The sequence below is a fragment of the Martes martes genome, assembly GCF_963455335.1.
Source record: "Martes martes genome assembly, chromosome: 14".
Classification (NCBI taxonomy): domain Eukaryota; kingdom Metazoa; phylum Chordata; class Mammalia; order Carnivora; family Mustelidae; genus Martes; species Martes martes.
In genome coordinates this window covers 16,563,770-16,576,744 of record NC_137902.1, presented here as the reverse complement: position 1 = coordinate 16,576,744, position 12,975 = coordinate 16,563,770, and the positions used below count along the sequence as shown (strand labels likewise).

Sequence of the window (12,975 nt, the reverse complement as noted above, 5' to 3'; positions counted from 1 at the left end):
AATAAACCATCTGAGTGCCAGCCATGAAACCTAACATTCTACACGGCTGCTGAGGAATGCTGGAGTTTCTAAAATTCTTATCCCACCGGCAACCCAGGATCAATCAATCCCTGTGTGTTCATTCATTATTACTACAGAGTATACTACCCTAAACTTAGTGCCTTTGACCATGAGTATTCTTACTGGAATAAGAATAATGTGTCAATTCTTTGCGTTGGCAATTTGGACCAGGTTCAGCCGGGCAGTTCCTCTGGTCTAGACAAGGCTCGGCTGATGTTGGCTGGGCCTCCTCTTGTGTCCGCAGTCAGCTAATGGATCGGCTGGGCTCTTATACATCGGAGGCCTTGACTGGAAGCGGTAGACCTTCTGTTGCCCCCACATTCTCTTATCCTCTATAGAATGGGCCAGACTTGTATGACAGGGCAGTCACCGGGGCCCGAGAGAAAAGAGAGAGGAAGTACACCAAACTTTAGAGACCCAAGCTTGAAACAGGCTCGTTGTCCTTCTTGCACAAGTCCCAAGGCCAATTTAGACCCAAGGGGTGGGGGAATCAACTCCATCTCTTGGTAGGAGGAGCTATAAAGTCTCACTGCCAAAGATGAGGTGACAGGGAAGGGTGGGGAGTCAGGACCATCTTCCCCCATCAGATTAGCTCATACTGCCTGAACTTGCCAACGTAGAATGTGAAGCAACCTCACCTAGACTTGGCCACATCTGGCTCCCCTGCCTCTCCACTCCCCATTCATCTCCTTTCTTGGCTGGCTTTCCTCCCCCATTCACCCTGGCCCAGAAACTCTTGTGTTGGAGGCCATATTCCACTCTTTTCTGTATATCTCTCCATTATTCCCAGTGCCTTCCTGAACCTGGTGTCATATTGGCCCATCGTAGGCGCACAACACCCTTTCCTTATGTAGACAATGGGATTACGTGCCAACAGCATAAAAAAGACAAAATAAACTTTAAGTTTGGAGGTGGAGAACCCCTGCCAGGGAGGGCATGCTTCTATATAGCACTCTGAAAACATGGGGCAGGAGCCCCAGAGGATCTCAGTGTCTTTCCTCACATAGAACTCCAACTGGCTGGCTTCTGGAGACATGGGACCACTGAGCCTCTGTTGCTTCTCTCCATCTTAACCAAGGGCCCTGGGCCCCCTGGGGAAGAGCAGGGACTTTTTGCTTTGTTTAGCAGAAGTATGACTCAAAGCCTACATGTCTCATTCCCTCTTTAGCGTCACTGAGGGCTGAGCAGATCTTGTTAACAAGGCTGGATTCCAGTTAAAATACACCAGCAGACATTTCAGCCAACCCCCATCACCTAGAAAAGTCACACGATTCCATTTATGTAAAAACCTTCCCCATTTCCAAATATCTGCGAAGGGAATGATTCTTAATGGCCGAGCTGAGATTAGCCCAGCCGACCTTCAGCCTGGGAGTGGGATGGGAGAAATTACAGGAGCTCTCTGAAGGCACTTATCTACATACACCTGTTGGAAAAACAAAAATAAATTCTCTAAACCAAGAAAGAAATAAATAAATGATGTAATCAGCTCATTACCAGCCCATTGTCTCTCCCAAATGTCAGTTTGAAATCTTTCATGTCAAACTCTGAAAAATGGTTTTTCTCCCCCCTCACTTTCTCACTCTCTTTCTCCGCTTTATCGTGCTAGATGGAAAGAAACTTTATTTGCTCCAGGAAGACAATGGCCTTATCTTCAACCTAGATCCTCGTCCCTGGAAAGGTGGCCTCCTCTGGGAGCATTTTCATAGTGGGGAAAAGCAGCTCGTGAGAAATAATGAGCAGGCAAAGGGAGTCTTGACTTGACACTGTGATAAATGAGGTGAAACTTTGGCAAGGAACCAGAGTTGGCGTATTCAAAAAGGAAATAAAAAGATCGTTCCATTTTAATGGGAAATATAAAACAGCCATTGTGCAAAAGTCGATTTTTCAAAAGCCAAAGAGATAAAGACTAGAAGGGAATGACTGAGAGACGAGGGAGATAATGCGGTTGATAATCAGGCTGAGGTAAAGTGCCACGCTCGGAGCCACCAGCGGGCTCGGTGGGAGCGCCTTTGCAAGTCTCACAAGCTGGATTTGCTCCTGCCTCATTACCATATGCATCTCCGGACCTTGTCCTTCTAGCTTTAAGTTGCCGCCTTGCCACACTCCTGCCAGCCCGAGAGAGAAAAGTCAGCCCAACTTGCTTCAAACCCCAAATTCTCTCCATGAGCCATAGAGTTACCAGCACCCTCTAAGTCCCCAGAGGACAGAGAGCTGAGCCTTACACATGCACTTGTTCTTCCTGATGGACCTGACTAGCATGAGGTCGACAACTGGGGGCTGCGCCACACCCTGTCCTGTCTTTCCCTGGGCAAAATCCAGGAACCTTCTCTAGGCTGTCCTTGGGCCAATCCTACACAGCAGGCTGGGTATGTGATGGGGATGGTTGGACCCCTTTCCCCAAGGATAAGTGTGAATTAATGGAGGCAGTGGAAGAGACCAGCTGAATGCAATCAAGCTGATGCAATTTAGGGGTTCTATGGGGATCAGCTGCCCTAGTCCAGGTGCTTGGTGCAGGGCCCAGTGCATAGTAACAGCTCAATAAATCCTAGCTGTTAGAACGAGGCTAGAGATACAAGGAAAGTAGTTTGGTGCCGTGACCAAGAGGAAAGTGATGAGTTTCTTTGACTTCGTAAGCTAAGGTGACTAATAAAGGCCCAGAGAGAAAGTTAATTCACAGAACCGCCCAACGAGGTGCTCAGGCACCCCTGGGTCTGACCATGGGCACATCTTGTGTAGGACCTTGGGGACCCTCTAGACCCCAATCATCTTCCTACTGTTTACAGATAAGCCAACCGAGGCCCCGAGAATACAAGTAATGTGTCCGACATCACAGTCGGTGGAAAGCCAGATCTTGAGTTCTCCTCATTTCCAGTCAGGTGCTCTTGACCCTGACAAATGCCAACACTGCCTTGCTGGTCATAACTCAACCCAGTGAAAACTCACGGCGCCTAAGCCGCTCTGTCCACCCTATCAGTCAAGGAGCTAGAAAGACACATGGGTGCTCCTTCAGGATCCGGAAATCTTTGGGTTGAATGATTAGGGTTTCTTCCGTTCTCTTCCTACTTCTGCAGATTGGACCCCTGACTACTACGAGAATAGCTACGAGGAATACAACCAGGAAGAGAACAGCAGTAATGCTCCTGCCTACCAGGAGAATCCTGACTGGTACTACATGGAGGATGGTAGGTTCCAACACTCTTCGGGGGCCCTCCTGGGAGGAGGGAGCACCGCTAGAAGAGAGTTTGTGTGTGACTGTACGCCAGCACCTCTCTTTCCTCTCTGACCGGCGTCAGAGAATGGGTATAGAGTACATGACTTAGACTGGCATTTTTCAGTTTGGATCATACACTAGGAGGACTGGGAGGGGGGAGGGGTTCCTAGAGATTCTTTCTCCTACCTTCAAGTGACAGAGGAAGCAGCTGAGGCCAGGAGTGGTGTTGACTTAGCCAGGGTCATACAGCAAGGTAGTGTATCGTCATCTGGATCTCCAGACACAGTGATTAAAAGTCATGTTCAAAATCACTTCCTAGCTTTGATATACAGGAAGGTCCTAATTATGCAGAAGAGTCTGGGTTGGCATCCAGCATCAGATTGTAGGTTTCACAAATTTGGCATTGAAACTCCCCTTCCCCTTGGGCTGTGTTTTTCTTTCTCTTTACACTCTTCGGAAGCTTTGCCTAGTTGTGTGTGTGTGTGTGCGCGCGCGCACGCGCGCACTCACACGTGTGCTTCTACATTTGTTTTTGTTTTTATGGCTTCTTAACCCAAGAAATGGGACAGAAGGAAAAAATGAGAAGTGGGGCCGGAGCAAAACCATGTGATGAAGCCAGGAGAAGGAATGGAATGCACTTAGCCGCTGGAATAAAAACTGTAACTGTGCGAAGTGGCCTGGAAGGCAGGGCCAAGATACAGGGCATCAGGGGAACATCAGACGGGACCATCAAAACAAGAGCTGGGCCCAGGGATCCTAGTTCCTGAACCAAAGAACAATGTGTGTGAACAGAAGGATAAAGAATTCCCCAAGGGAAGATCCATTCAGACAACCATGAAAAGCCAAAGGCACAGATGAAATATGACAAAATCTAACTGAACAAGTAGTTGAAGGAAGATGAAGGCCACTGGGTCATTTCCTCCTCGCCGCCGATTCTTCTGTCACCCTCTTGCCTTTGGTCTTCTTTCCTGATGTTCAGAAAGCTTGTGTTTCATTAGGGGTGGGTTTTCTTTCCCCACTCCTGACCTCCACCCCCGGGCACTGGGAGTAGGGGAGGTCTTCAGGCTTATGAAATGCCTTCAGCATCAGAGGCAGACCCCGTGGCACTCCCAGCGAGACTGGGAGGAGAAAAACACTGATGGTGGAAAAGGGGAGTTTCTCAATGAGAAACTCAATGAGATTCCTTCTCGCCCGTCCTCTTCCTAACCTGAATCTCGCTCTGTGACTGCGGTTTTCCTTGCTTTTTAAGGGGAATTCACGTTCCCCCCTTTCCCCCAATCACCGGCTACGCATTCCCTCTCTCATTCCGGGCAGGAGGCTGAAGTCTGATGGGCCAGCAGGGGGCTTCTCACCCGCTGTGAATCGCAATCATTGACTTCTGCCCTCATAGATCCGTGCCTGTCAAACCCCTGTGAACACGGCGGGGACTGCCTTGTCAGTGGCGACACCTTCACGTGCAGCTGTCCGGCCCCTTTCTCTGGAAACAGGTGTCAGAATGGTGAGTGGGCTTTCACCGGCTTCCCTCCTCCCTCTGAGTTGAACAAGAGGCTATTCCTCCTCCAGCTCTAGGGGGCAGAAAGGGCGGAATGATTCCGTGGAAAAGGTAATAACCACACATATTGTATCCTCCATAATGGACTCCTCGGCACGATAACAAGCAGCATCTCATTGAATCCTCCCCCATGCCTGTCAGATAGACTGGTATGTCCATTCTACAGATGAGAACACTGAGGCTGAGAGGAAGTAAGAGCTGGACTCTGACCAAGCTGTATCCTCCACCCAGGACTTGTTGTTTAGAGTGTTTAGACTAACTACAACAGAGAAATACTGTTCTCGAATGAGAGAGCAGGAAGAATCTGAAGGCACATGAGACCCAATGCAGTTAGAGAAAGGGCGCCCAGAGATACAGGGGACTTGCTCATGGTCACACAGCTAGTTAGAAGAGCAGAAATTAGAGCCCTGGTGCCTGGCTCCCATCCCCATGCTCTTTCTTCCTACCATCCTCACAATGTCTGACTTCAGTGACCTCTTACGGGCATAACATGAAGCTATGTGATAAGATATTGAGACTAGAACTCTCACAGGCTAAGTGCACCCCTGGAGAGAACATGGTTCTGTTCCATCCAGCCACCATCTAACTGGAGTGAGGGGGCCAGTGAGGACCTTTAAATAGGGCTTTATGATTGCCTTGTTTTCTCTGTGCCCTCTCTGCCCCTTCCTTCCATTTGCAATCCTGTAAGTCCTTCAATAAATGTATCAGGATGGTTTGGGGTATCAGGCATTAACATAATATCTGGGTTCATCCCTCAACTTCCCCAAAGAAGGACAAAATTGTAAATAGAATATGAAATCAACTACAAAGTAGAGAAACTGAAATTGCAGTTCTATTTGTTTGTGGAAGGTGTAAAAATTAAGTTGTTGTTGTTGTTTTTTAATCAAGATAGAGTAAAAGAAGAATATGAGCCCTGGAAGGAACTGGGATACAATCATTCATGACCCAAGGATTTGTTTTTTTTTTTTTAAATTGTCCAGGAGTAGCGTGGTGTTTCCAGACCACAGACAAGGGCACGCGTTCTGTCAGTCGCCTCTCACTACCCACCCCCCAACATCACATTGTGCAGGTACCCCGGTAGGTAAAATGTATCCCCAATCATGTCACTCACTTCTCTATGGATCTCCCATAGTGCAAAACAAGTGCAAGAACAACCCATGTGACCGCGGTGAATGTCTCATTACCCAGAGTCCTCCCTATTACCGCTGCGCCTGTAAACACCCTTACAGCGGACCCGACTGCTCCACAGGTGAGTGCTGAAGACCCCTTCTCTGCTAGGTTTTCTCTCTGGCTTGTGCCTCGGATGTCTGCAAACTATGGTGTGGAAGTCCAGAGACCTCTGATGCTTTAGTGGCATCCGAGATGGCCCTTTTAACTAGGACTTTTTAAAAATGCATCATCCCAGGGCGCCTGGTTGGCTCAGTCAGTAGAGCACGCAACTCTTCATTTTGGGGCTCTGAGTTCGAGCCCCATGTTGGGCGTAGAGATTGCCTAAAAATAAAATCTCGAAAAAATAAAATGCATCACCCCTAGAGATTCTAGGGGGAATTGACTAACCTGTGTTCCTTCCCAACCAAAAAGAATAATCGTGAAACTCATTTCCTCCAGGAAGTAAGCCTGGTCTATTTCTGGAATGGGCCGTGTAGGGGATTAAATCTGTACTTAGTCACTGCTATGAGTCAGGCATTGTCCCAAGGGATTTAAGTTTTTTCTTACATTCTTCCAAAAATGCCACAAGGAAGAGCTTTACAGATGAAGGAATTGAAGTTCAGAGAAGTTAAGTAACTTGCTTACAGTCACACAGCCATCGAAGGGCAGAGCCAGGTTTCAACCTAGCCCAGACTGGCCTGCTCAGTCTATACCCCTTGTTCCTTACTGGGTGACCCATCTACTTAGGTGTTCTTCTTTGCATGGCCTCCAGCATATTGACTCAATCACATTTGCTTATGTTGTTAAGGTTCGTGTGTTCATTAACTGGAGAGTCAATGGGTCTGTCTTTCCCCTGTGGTAACCCAACTTTTATGAAAAGATGGGCACCAGAAAAGTGCCACCAGTATCTCCTCATCATCTCTGATGTAGCTACAACTCCTTCTGAAGAGACTTCCTGGCCCCACTTCCTGTGTTCACAGCGGCTCCTGCGTGCAGGCCAAACCCCTGCCAAAATGGTGGCACCTGCTCCCGGCATAGGCGGAGAACCAAGTTCACCTGTACCTGCCATGACCAGTTCAAGGGGAGATTCTGTGAAATAGGTATGGGTCTCTACCACCTCTTCAACAGAAACTCTGGACCACAGGGAGGCCTTTGGGATCCTTTTATGTTTGGGTTTTGTTCCCAGAATGGAGTTCACATCAAGATTCCCAAACTCTACTATTGCCTTGGCCTTCCAACCAAAAGGCATAGGGTGCGCCTGGCTCCGTGTAAATAAAGTCACAAACTGGGATGTAGTGTAGGACAATCAAGCACACCTGGGTCTCCCTAGGCCTCAACCCACAGGCCACCAGCCCTTGTGTGAGCCAAAATTAAAGAATTAAGTTCCAGCTACCCACAACCACTGTGTTTCATGTTTTTAAGCTGAGTTGAACATGGGATATACAAGCCACTCTCTTTCTAGAATTCATGATGGAATCTCAGGGTGATCAATATTCAGGCCCGATCCTCTCCCTACTTGATGCTCCTGCCAGGTCCTCTTCAGGAGCAACATGCCAGTCCCTCTCAGTTCCCATGTCCCTGCCTACTCTTTCCAAGGTCCTGATGACTGCTACGTTGGTGATGGCTACTCCTACCGAGGGAAAGTGAGTAAGACAGTCAACCAACACTCATGCCTTCACTGGAACTCCCACCTCCTCTTACAGGAGAATTACAACATGTTTATGGAAGATGCTGAGACCCATGGGATTGGGGAGCACAACTTCTGCAGGTAAAACTAACATTCTTCTCCATGAGCAGTCTTGGGCACTTGTCAGTGTAAGGGTTTCTCTGTCCCTTTCCCCTGCTCCTAGTGTTCCTCGGCCAGCTTAAAAATTGGGGAGTGGAACACTGAAACTCATCAGCTTTCTTTCTGGGAAGGTTTTCCTATACAGGATAGGTTAGGTTTTGCTGCTGTAACGAACAGCTCCCAAATCCTAGTGGCTTGAATATCTCAGGGTTTAATTTTCACTGTGGCTGCATGTGGGCTGGGGAATGAGGAGTGAGGGAGAATCTTAGCTCCACACAGTTACTCAAATACCCAGGAAAGGCAAGGAGAGATTCAAAAACAGAGCATGAGGTTTTTTTTACTGCCTGAATCTAGAATGAACACATCATCTCTGCACATATATTTTATTGGACCAAAATAGTCATGCTTTATCCTGCCTGACTTCAAGGGAGAAATGTAAAAGGTAAAATGGAATGTCTAGTCAGCATTACAATCTCTGCCACAAGGATGCTCAGGTTTTCCCACATCAGGATAACCCCATTTCTATTCATGGTGATGCCTAGTTAACCTTCTTCCCCTTCTGCTGTCTCCAGACACCTCTGATGGCTTCCTCTACTGCTCTAACCAAGGCCAAGGATGCATATCATCTGCTTACAAGGGACAGGAATGCTTTTGTATGGCTTTAAACTGGTTCCATTAAGCCAGAGGATTTCCCTTGCATGAAATACAAGTTATCTCCCACTTTCACTCACTTTGAGCTGTTTCCTTCCTGGAAGGGTCTTCAGAGTGATGCCCATGGTAGGGCTTCCTCAGAGAATTCTCACGCACAGGATTTAGAAGTCTGGGCAGAGGAGCTCTTCTTTTACCATGTGTCTGTGGCTATTTCACTTTTCTGACCAAGGAGAATCTTCAACAGGGATCTCATTGCTTTACCTACAAACAATTTGATATGTCCCATGGATCTGGCAGAAGGCTTGTTGACTATTTTCTGATCATTGGGATTCTTCTCTGCAAGTTAAGTTTTGCCAAAAACACTATGTGCCAGGGTTTGTTAAGCTTTTGGAAGAATGGAATGGAAAGTGGCCCCTGGGAGAGCATAGGAACTTGTTACTCTCTTATCCAAAGGTCCTTTGATGAAGTTCAGTGGCTTCACCAAGCCTTAACCTTGGATTATTTTGTGTTTTCATTTTAGAAACCCAGATGGAGATAAAAAGCCCTGGTGTTTCATTAAAGCCAACAGTGCAAAGGTGAAATGGGAGTACTGTGATATCTCAGCTTGCTCAGCCCTAGGTAAGACCATGTTTGTCCCAAAGTCCCAGTAAGGTTGAGGTTGCATGTCAATAGATAGATGTTCCTGCACCCCATCTCTTCTACACTGTCCACCCACCATACCTGTTTTACCAATTGCCATCCCAGTGGAAACCCAAATGCCCAATCCTCTGCTCCCCTTTCAGGATGCCTAGCATGCCTGGATACCTTTGTAAACTGAGGCCAGTGATCCAATTATAAACTCATGTTTCCTGACTCCCAGTCAGTGTACTCAGCAAATACTGGCGGATTTCTTGATATATGCCCAGTACTATCCCAGGTCTTCAGTATACAGTGGTGACCAAATATTGGCTGAGACTCCATAGCCTCTCAGGATGCGACACGGACAGAATTCCAGCCTCACGATCTTCCTGGCAATCCCCTCTGGCCCACCTCTCTAACCACGTCGGGAACGTAGCACCCTCACACCTTGGTTGATGGGATTACCTCCCTGGATAGTTTCAATTCTGTGCCTTTGCTTTCATGGTCAGCTCTGTCTACAATACTGACATATGTCTGATTTTGTCCATCTCCAACTATTCTTTAAAAATCAACTCAAGTAACCCTTTCCCCAGTGATGGATTTACATATTTACACACAAGTTTTGTATACATGTCAGAATAAGAAGTAAAAAGCAACACCTTTATCATTAATTCTATAGACTTGCTTCATAGGAATCCAGGTATTAACATATTAACTGGGCACCTACTACCTGCCTGCCTGGTATATGTCAGTGCAGTCTCTTAACTCTGAAGCTTGCTAAGCTGCTGGACTCAGAATCATACCTCTGACAGCCTCCTTCTGAGGCCCTGGAAGGAAAGTGAGTGGTGTGATTTGTCTTTCTTGTGTCCCACAGACATTGCTGACCCAGAGGGAAGCCTCACAGAGCCTCTGACCAATCTTCCAGGGTTTGACTCATGCGGGAGGACTGGGATGACGGAGAAGAAGATCAAGAGGATCTATGGAGGCTTTAAGAGCACGGCGGGCAAGCACCCGTGGCAGGCATCCCTGCAGACCTCATTGCCACTGGCCACCTCCATGCCCCAAGGCCACTTCTGTGGGGGAGCGCTGATCCACCCCTGCTGGGTGCTTACTGCTGCCCACTGTGCCGAGTAGGTGCCTACTGAAAGCAGAGGCTAGAGAGACTCAAGTCTCTGGGGGGTGTTCTCCCCTTCCCATCAGATCAGCATTTTGGTGACTCTGGCAGGACCAGAGGGGCTGATCTACCCTAAGAGCAAAAGAGTGGGGCTCCTTAAAACCAGATGGAAAAGAGCTACCATGTCGAGAATGCTTACCATGGACATTACATGCATTCTGACAGTTAATCCTGAACACAATCTGCTGGAAGACAAGCTGAGAAAGGACAGGGATTTTTACTTTTATTTATTGTAATATATCCAATGCCTAGTGCAGGTCTTCATACAGTGCCCGTCCTTAGAAAATATTTGTGCAGTGAAAAAATATATTGTTATTCTCATTTCGTAAACAAGGACCCAGGGTCTTGGGAAGGTTTAGGACCTTGTGTAAAGTCATGTGTAAAGTGAGTAGGTAAATGGGATATGAACCCAGACTGACCTGTTTCCTTAACCTCTCCAGTCTTGCCCTGAACAGAGACAATGGCATGCTCCTATTGGATGCCATTACCATGAACCTCCTGGTTTTGTGTGTCTTCAGCCATGACTCCTGTTTGGCCTAAAGAAGCCAGCACTACTTCCCCTGAGTTCCCCAAGTTCATGGTCGGGGCTGGTCCCATGTAGACCAGGTTTTTGCGGCAGCCTTGAAAGTCTTCCTATCCAGGGTCATTAAGCAAATTCTTCTGGCATGCCTCAAACACGCAAACATTAACCTCCATAGAGAATAGTTGTTCAAGAAGTTAATTGACTGCTCTTTAGCAAATCCCAGGGGGAATGGGAGGTCTCTCAGGAAATGTAGGATACATGTCACAGCTTGCGTTTGGAGACCATGTTTCCTCACATTTTCTTATTTGGACCACACAGCAAGGTTCTGTGAGCAAGACAACAGTTATAGATGAGGATACCAAGACTGCAGAAGGTTGGGTCATTCATCCAAGGTCAGCCAGCAACCTGGGAGCAGAGCCAGTGCTTAGCTTCAGTCTCTCAAATACCAGACCATCTTACCTTCCCTTGCAGCATAAAGACCAAACATCTGAAAGTGGTGTTAGGGGACCAGGACCTGAAGAAGACAGAATTCCATGAGCAGAGATTTGGGGTGGAGAAGATCTTCAAGTACACCCACTATAATGAAAGAGAAGAGATTCCGCACAATGACATTGGCAAGTCTCCTTGATGGCAGATCTCCTATGGGTCTTGTTCCTGGGTAGATTTCATGACTGATGGAAAGTTGAGGTTTGGTCCTGGAAGGTGCTTTTATCTTTTTGGTCCCTCACAGACTCTATAAGGTGGAGAATTTATTCCAGAGCCTTTTAGTTTTAAGGGTCTGTGTTGATGTTATGGATAAATGAGGGGAAGAAGTGCTAGCAAGGCTATATTGTGCAAAGAACTCAGCCTTGAATCCCAGCTCCCTCCCTTTCCAGCTGGCTTCACTCCTCCAAGCCTCAGCTCCTCTTCTATAAAATGAATACATTGGTGTACAACAGTCAGCCTCCTGTGTGTTCAGTGACATGACGTGCATATGTCCCCATGTACATCTGGCATCTGGTAGGTGCTCGGATGTAAAGACAATGATGTTAAGCTGCTGGCTGCTCGGCGTGTACCCCAATTCTCCTTTCCTGGGACCTGTCACTCTCTCTCTTTCCTCAATATCTTATTTTTCCCTCTTGAAGCTTGTTCTTTAAAAAATGGATTAGAAATTATTTCAAATTCCTCTATTATTTTTTTTTTTATATTATGCTCAGCCTGAAGAGTGACTCCTCCCCCAAGAGAAGTTAAAAGAATGCAGTGGCCAAGGAGCGAGGCATTTGTTTGTTAGGCACTGGGAGTGGGGCTTTGCTATGTCTACCCGATCAAGATGAAGCTAATGACAGAAAAGATATCATTGTTCATTTCCTCTTTCTCTCCCTCCCTACTAGCTTTGCTCAAGCTAAAGCCAGTGGATGGTCACTGTGCTTTGGAATCCAAATACGTGAAGACTGTATGTTTGCCGGATAACACTTTCCCCTCTGGGACTGAGTGTCACATCTCTGGCTGGGGTGTGACAGAAACAGGTGAGTCTGGCCGTGCACCCTCCTGAGACGAAGGTGGGTTGCGTTAATCAGAGAAGAAAGGGGTCAAACTTAACATCCCTTCTGAACTTGAAATCAGTGTTCTGTTGAAGATGTATTACCAAAAGAAGAGATTACCTCATGGCTAAAGCTCTAGTTAAATCTCATTATTTCCAAGGAGCCTTCTTTGATCTTTTTCTCTGTCCCCATCCCCCACCTTGACCTCCATCAAGTATTGATCCTGTATCCACGGAGATCTCTCTCCTTCCCTAGGTAGATTGAAAAAAGGATAGATTATAAACAAGATGGGTTTGACGTCAGACAGACCTGGGTTAGATTGTTGGCTTTGTCACTTGGACACCTGAGTTTTAGTTCCTCCACAACCTCACTTACCTCCTAGGTTTAGAATCATGATAAAAGGAGCTGATAGAGTTCTACGGAGATATTCACTAAGTCAGCCCCTGGAGGGCGGGGTCCGTGCTTATTCACCTGTCTGCCCTGGAGTGCTTTGCTCAGGGGTCTCCATATTGTAGGCATTCTATAAATTTTCTTAAACCAAGCTATTGATTTGTCTCTAGGATGGGGTCTTATCTAAAAAGGTAACCACAGGATTAATTTCCTCGTGTGCTGACAAGATTATATTCTCTAACATATAAACTTCAGAAACGTGTTTCAAGTCTTTCTCAAAGACTCAAAATAGATTTCCACCCCCCCAAAAATCTTGTCCTTAATAATAGAAAGCAAGAAAC

The 12,975-nt window shown here is 46.9% G+C and overlaps 1 protein-coding gene across 1 annotated transcript in view; it reads left to right on the top strand.

The window, feature by feature from the left end:
• The window catches only part of HABP2 (hyaluronan binding protein 2), a 33,157-nt gene that overhangs the window by 14,995 nt on the left and 5,187 nt on the right, over positions 1 to 12,975 (top strand). The window contains exons 3-11 of the mRNA XM_080823108.1: positions 3,132 to 3,242; positions 4,662 to 4,769; positions 5,956 to 6,072; positions 6,953 to 7,072; positions 7,569 to 7,740; positions 8,930 to 9,027; positions 9,902 to 10,157; positions 11,196 to 11,338; positions 12,095 to 12,229. Of these exons, the coding sequence (XP_080679234.1) occupies positions 3,132 to 3,242; positions 4,662 to 4,769; positions 5,956 to 6,072; positions 6,953 to 7,072; positions 7,569 to 7,740; positions 8,930 to 9,027; positions 9,902 to 10,157; positions 11,196 to 11,338; positions 12,095 to 12,229 (1,260 nt within the window). The remainder of the gene's footprint in view (positions 1 to 3,131; positions 3,243 to 4,661; positions 4,770 to 5,955; positions 6,073 to 6,952; positions 7,073 to 7,568; positions 7,741 to 8,929; positions 9,028 to 9,901; positions 10,158 to 11,195; positions 11,339 to 12,094; positions 12,230 to 12,975) is intronic.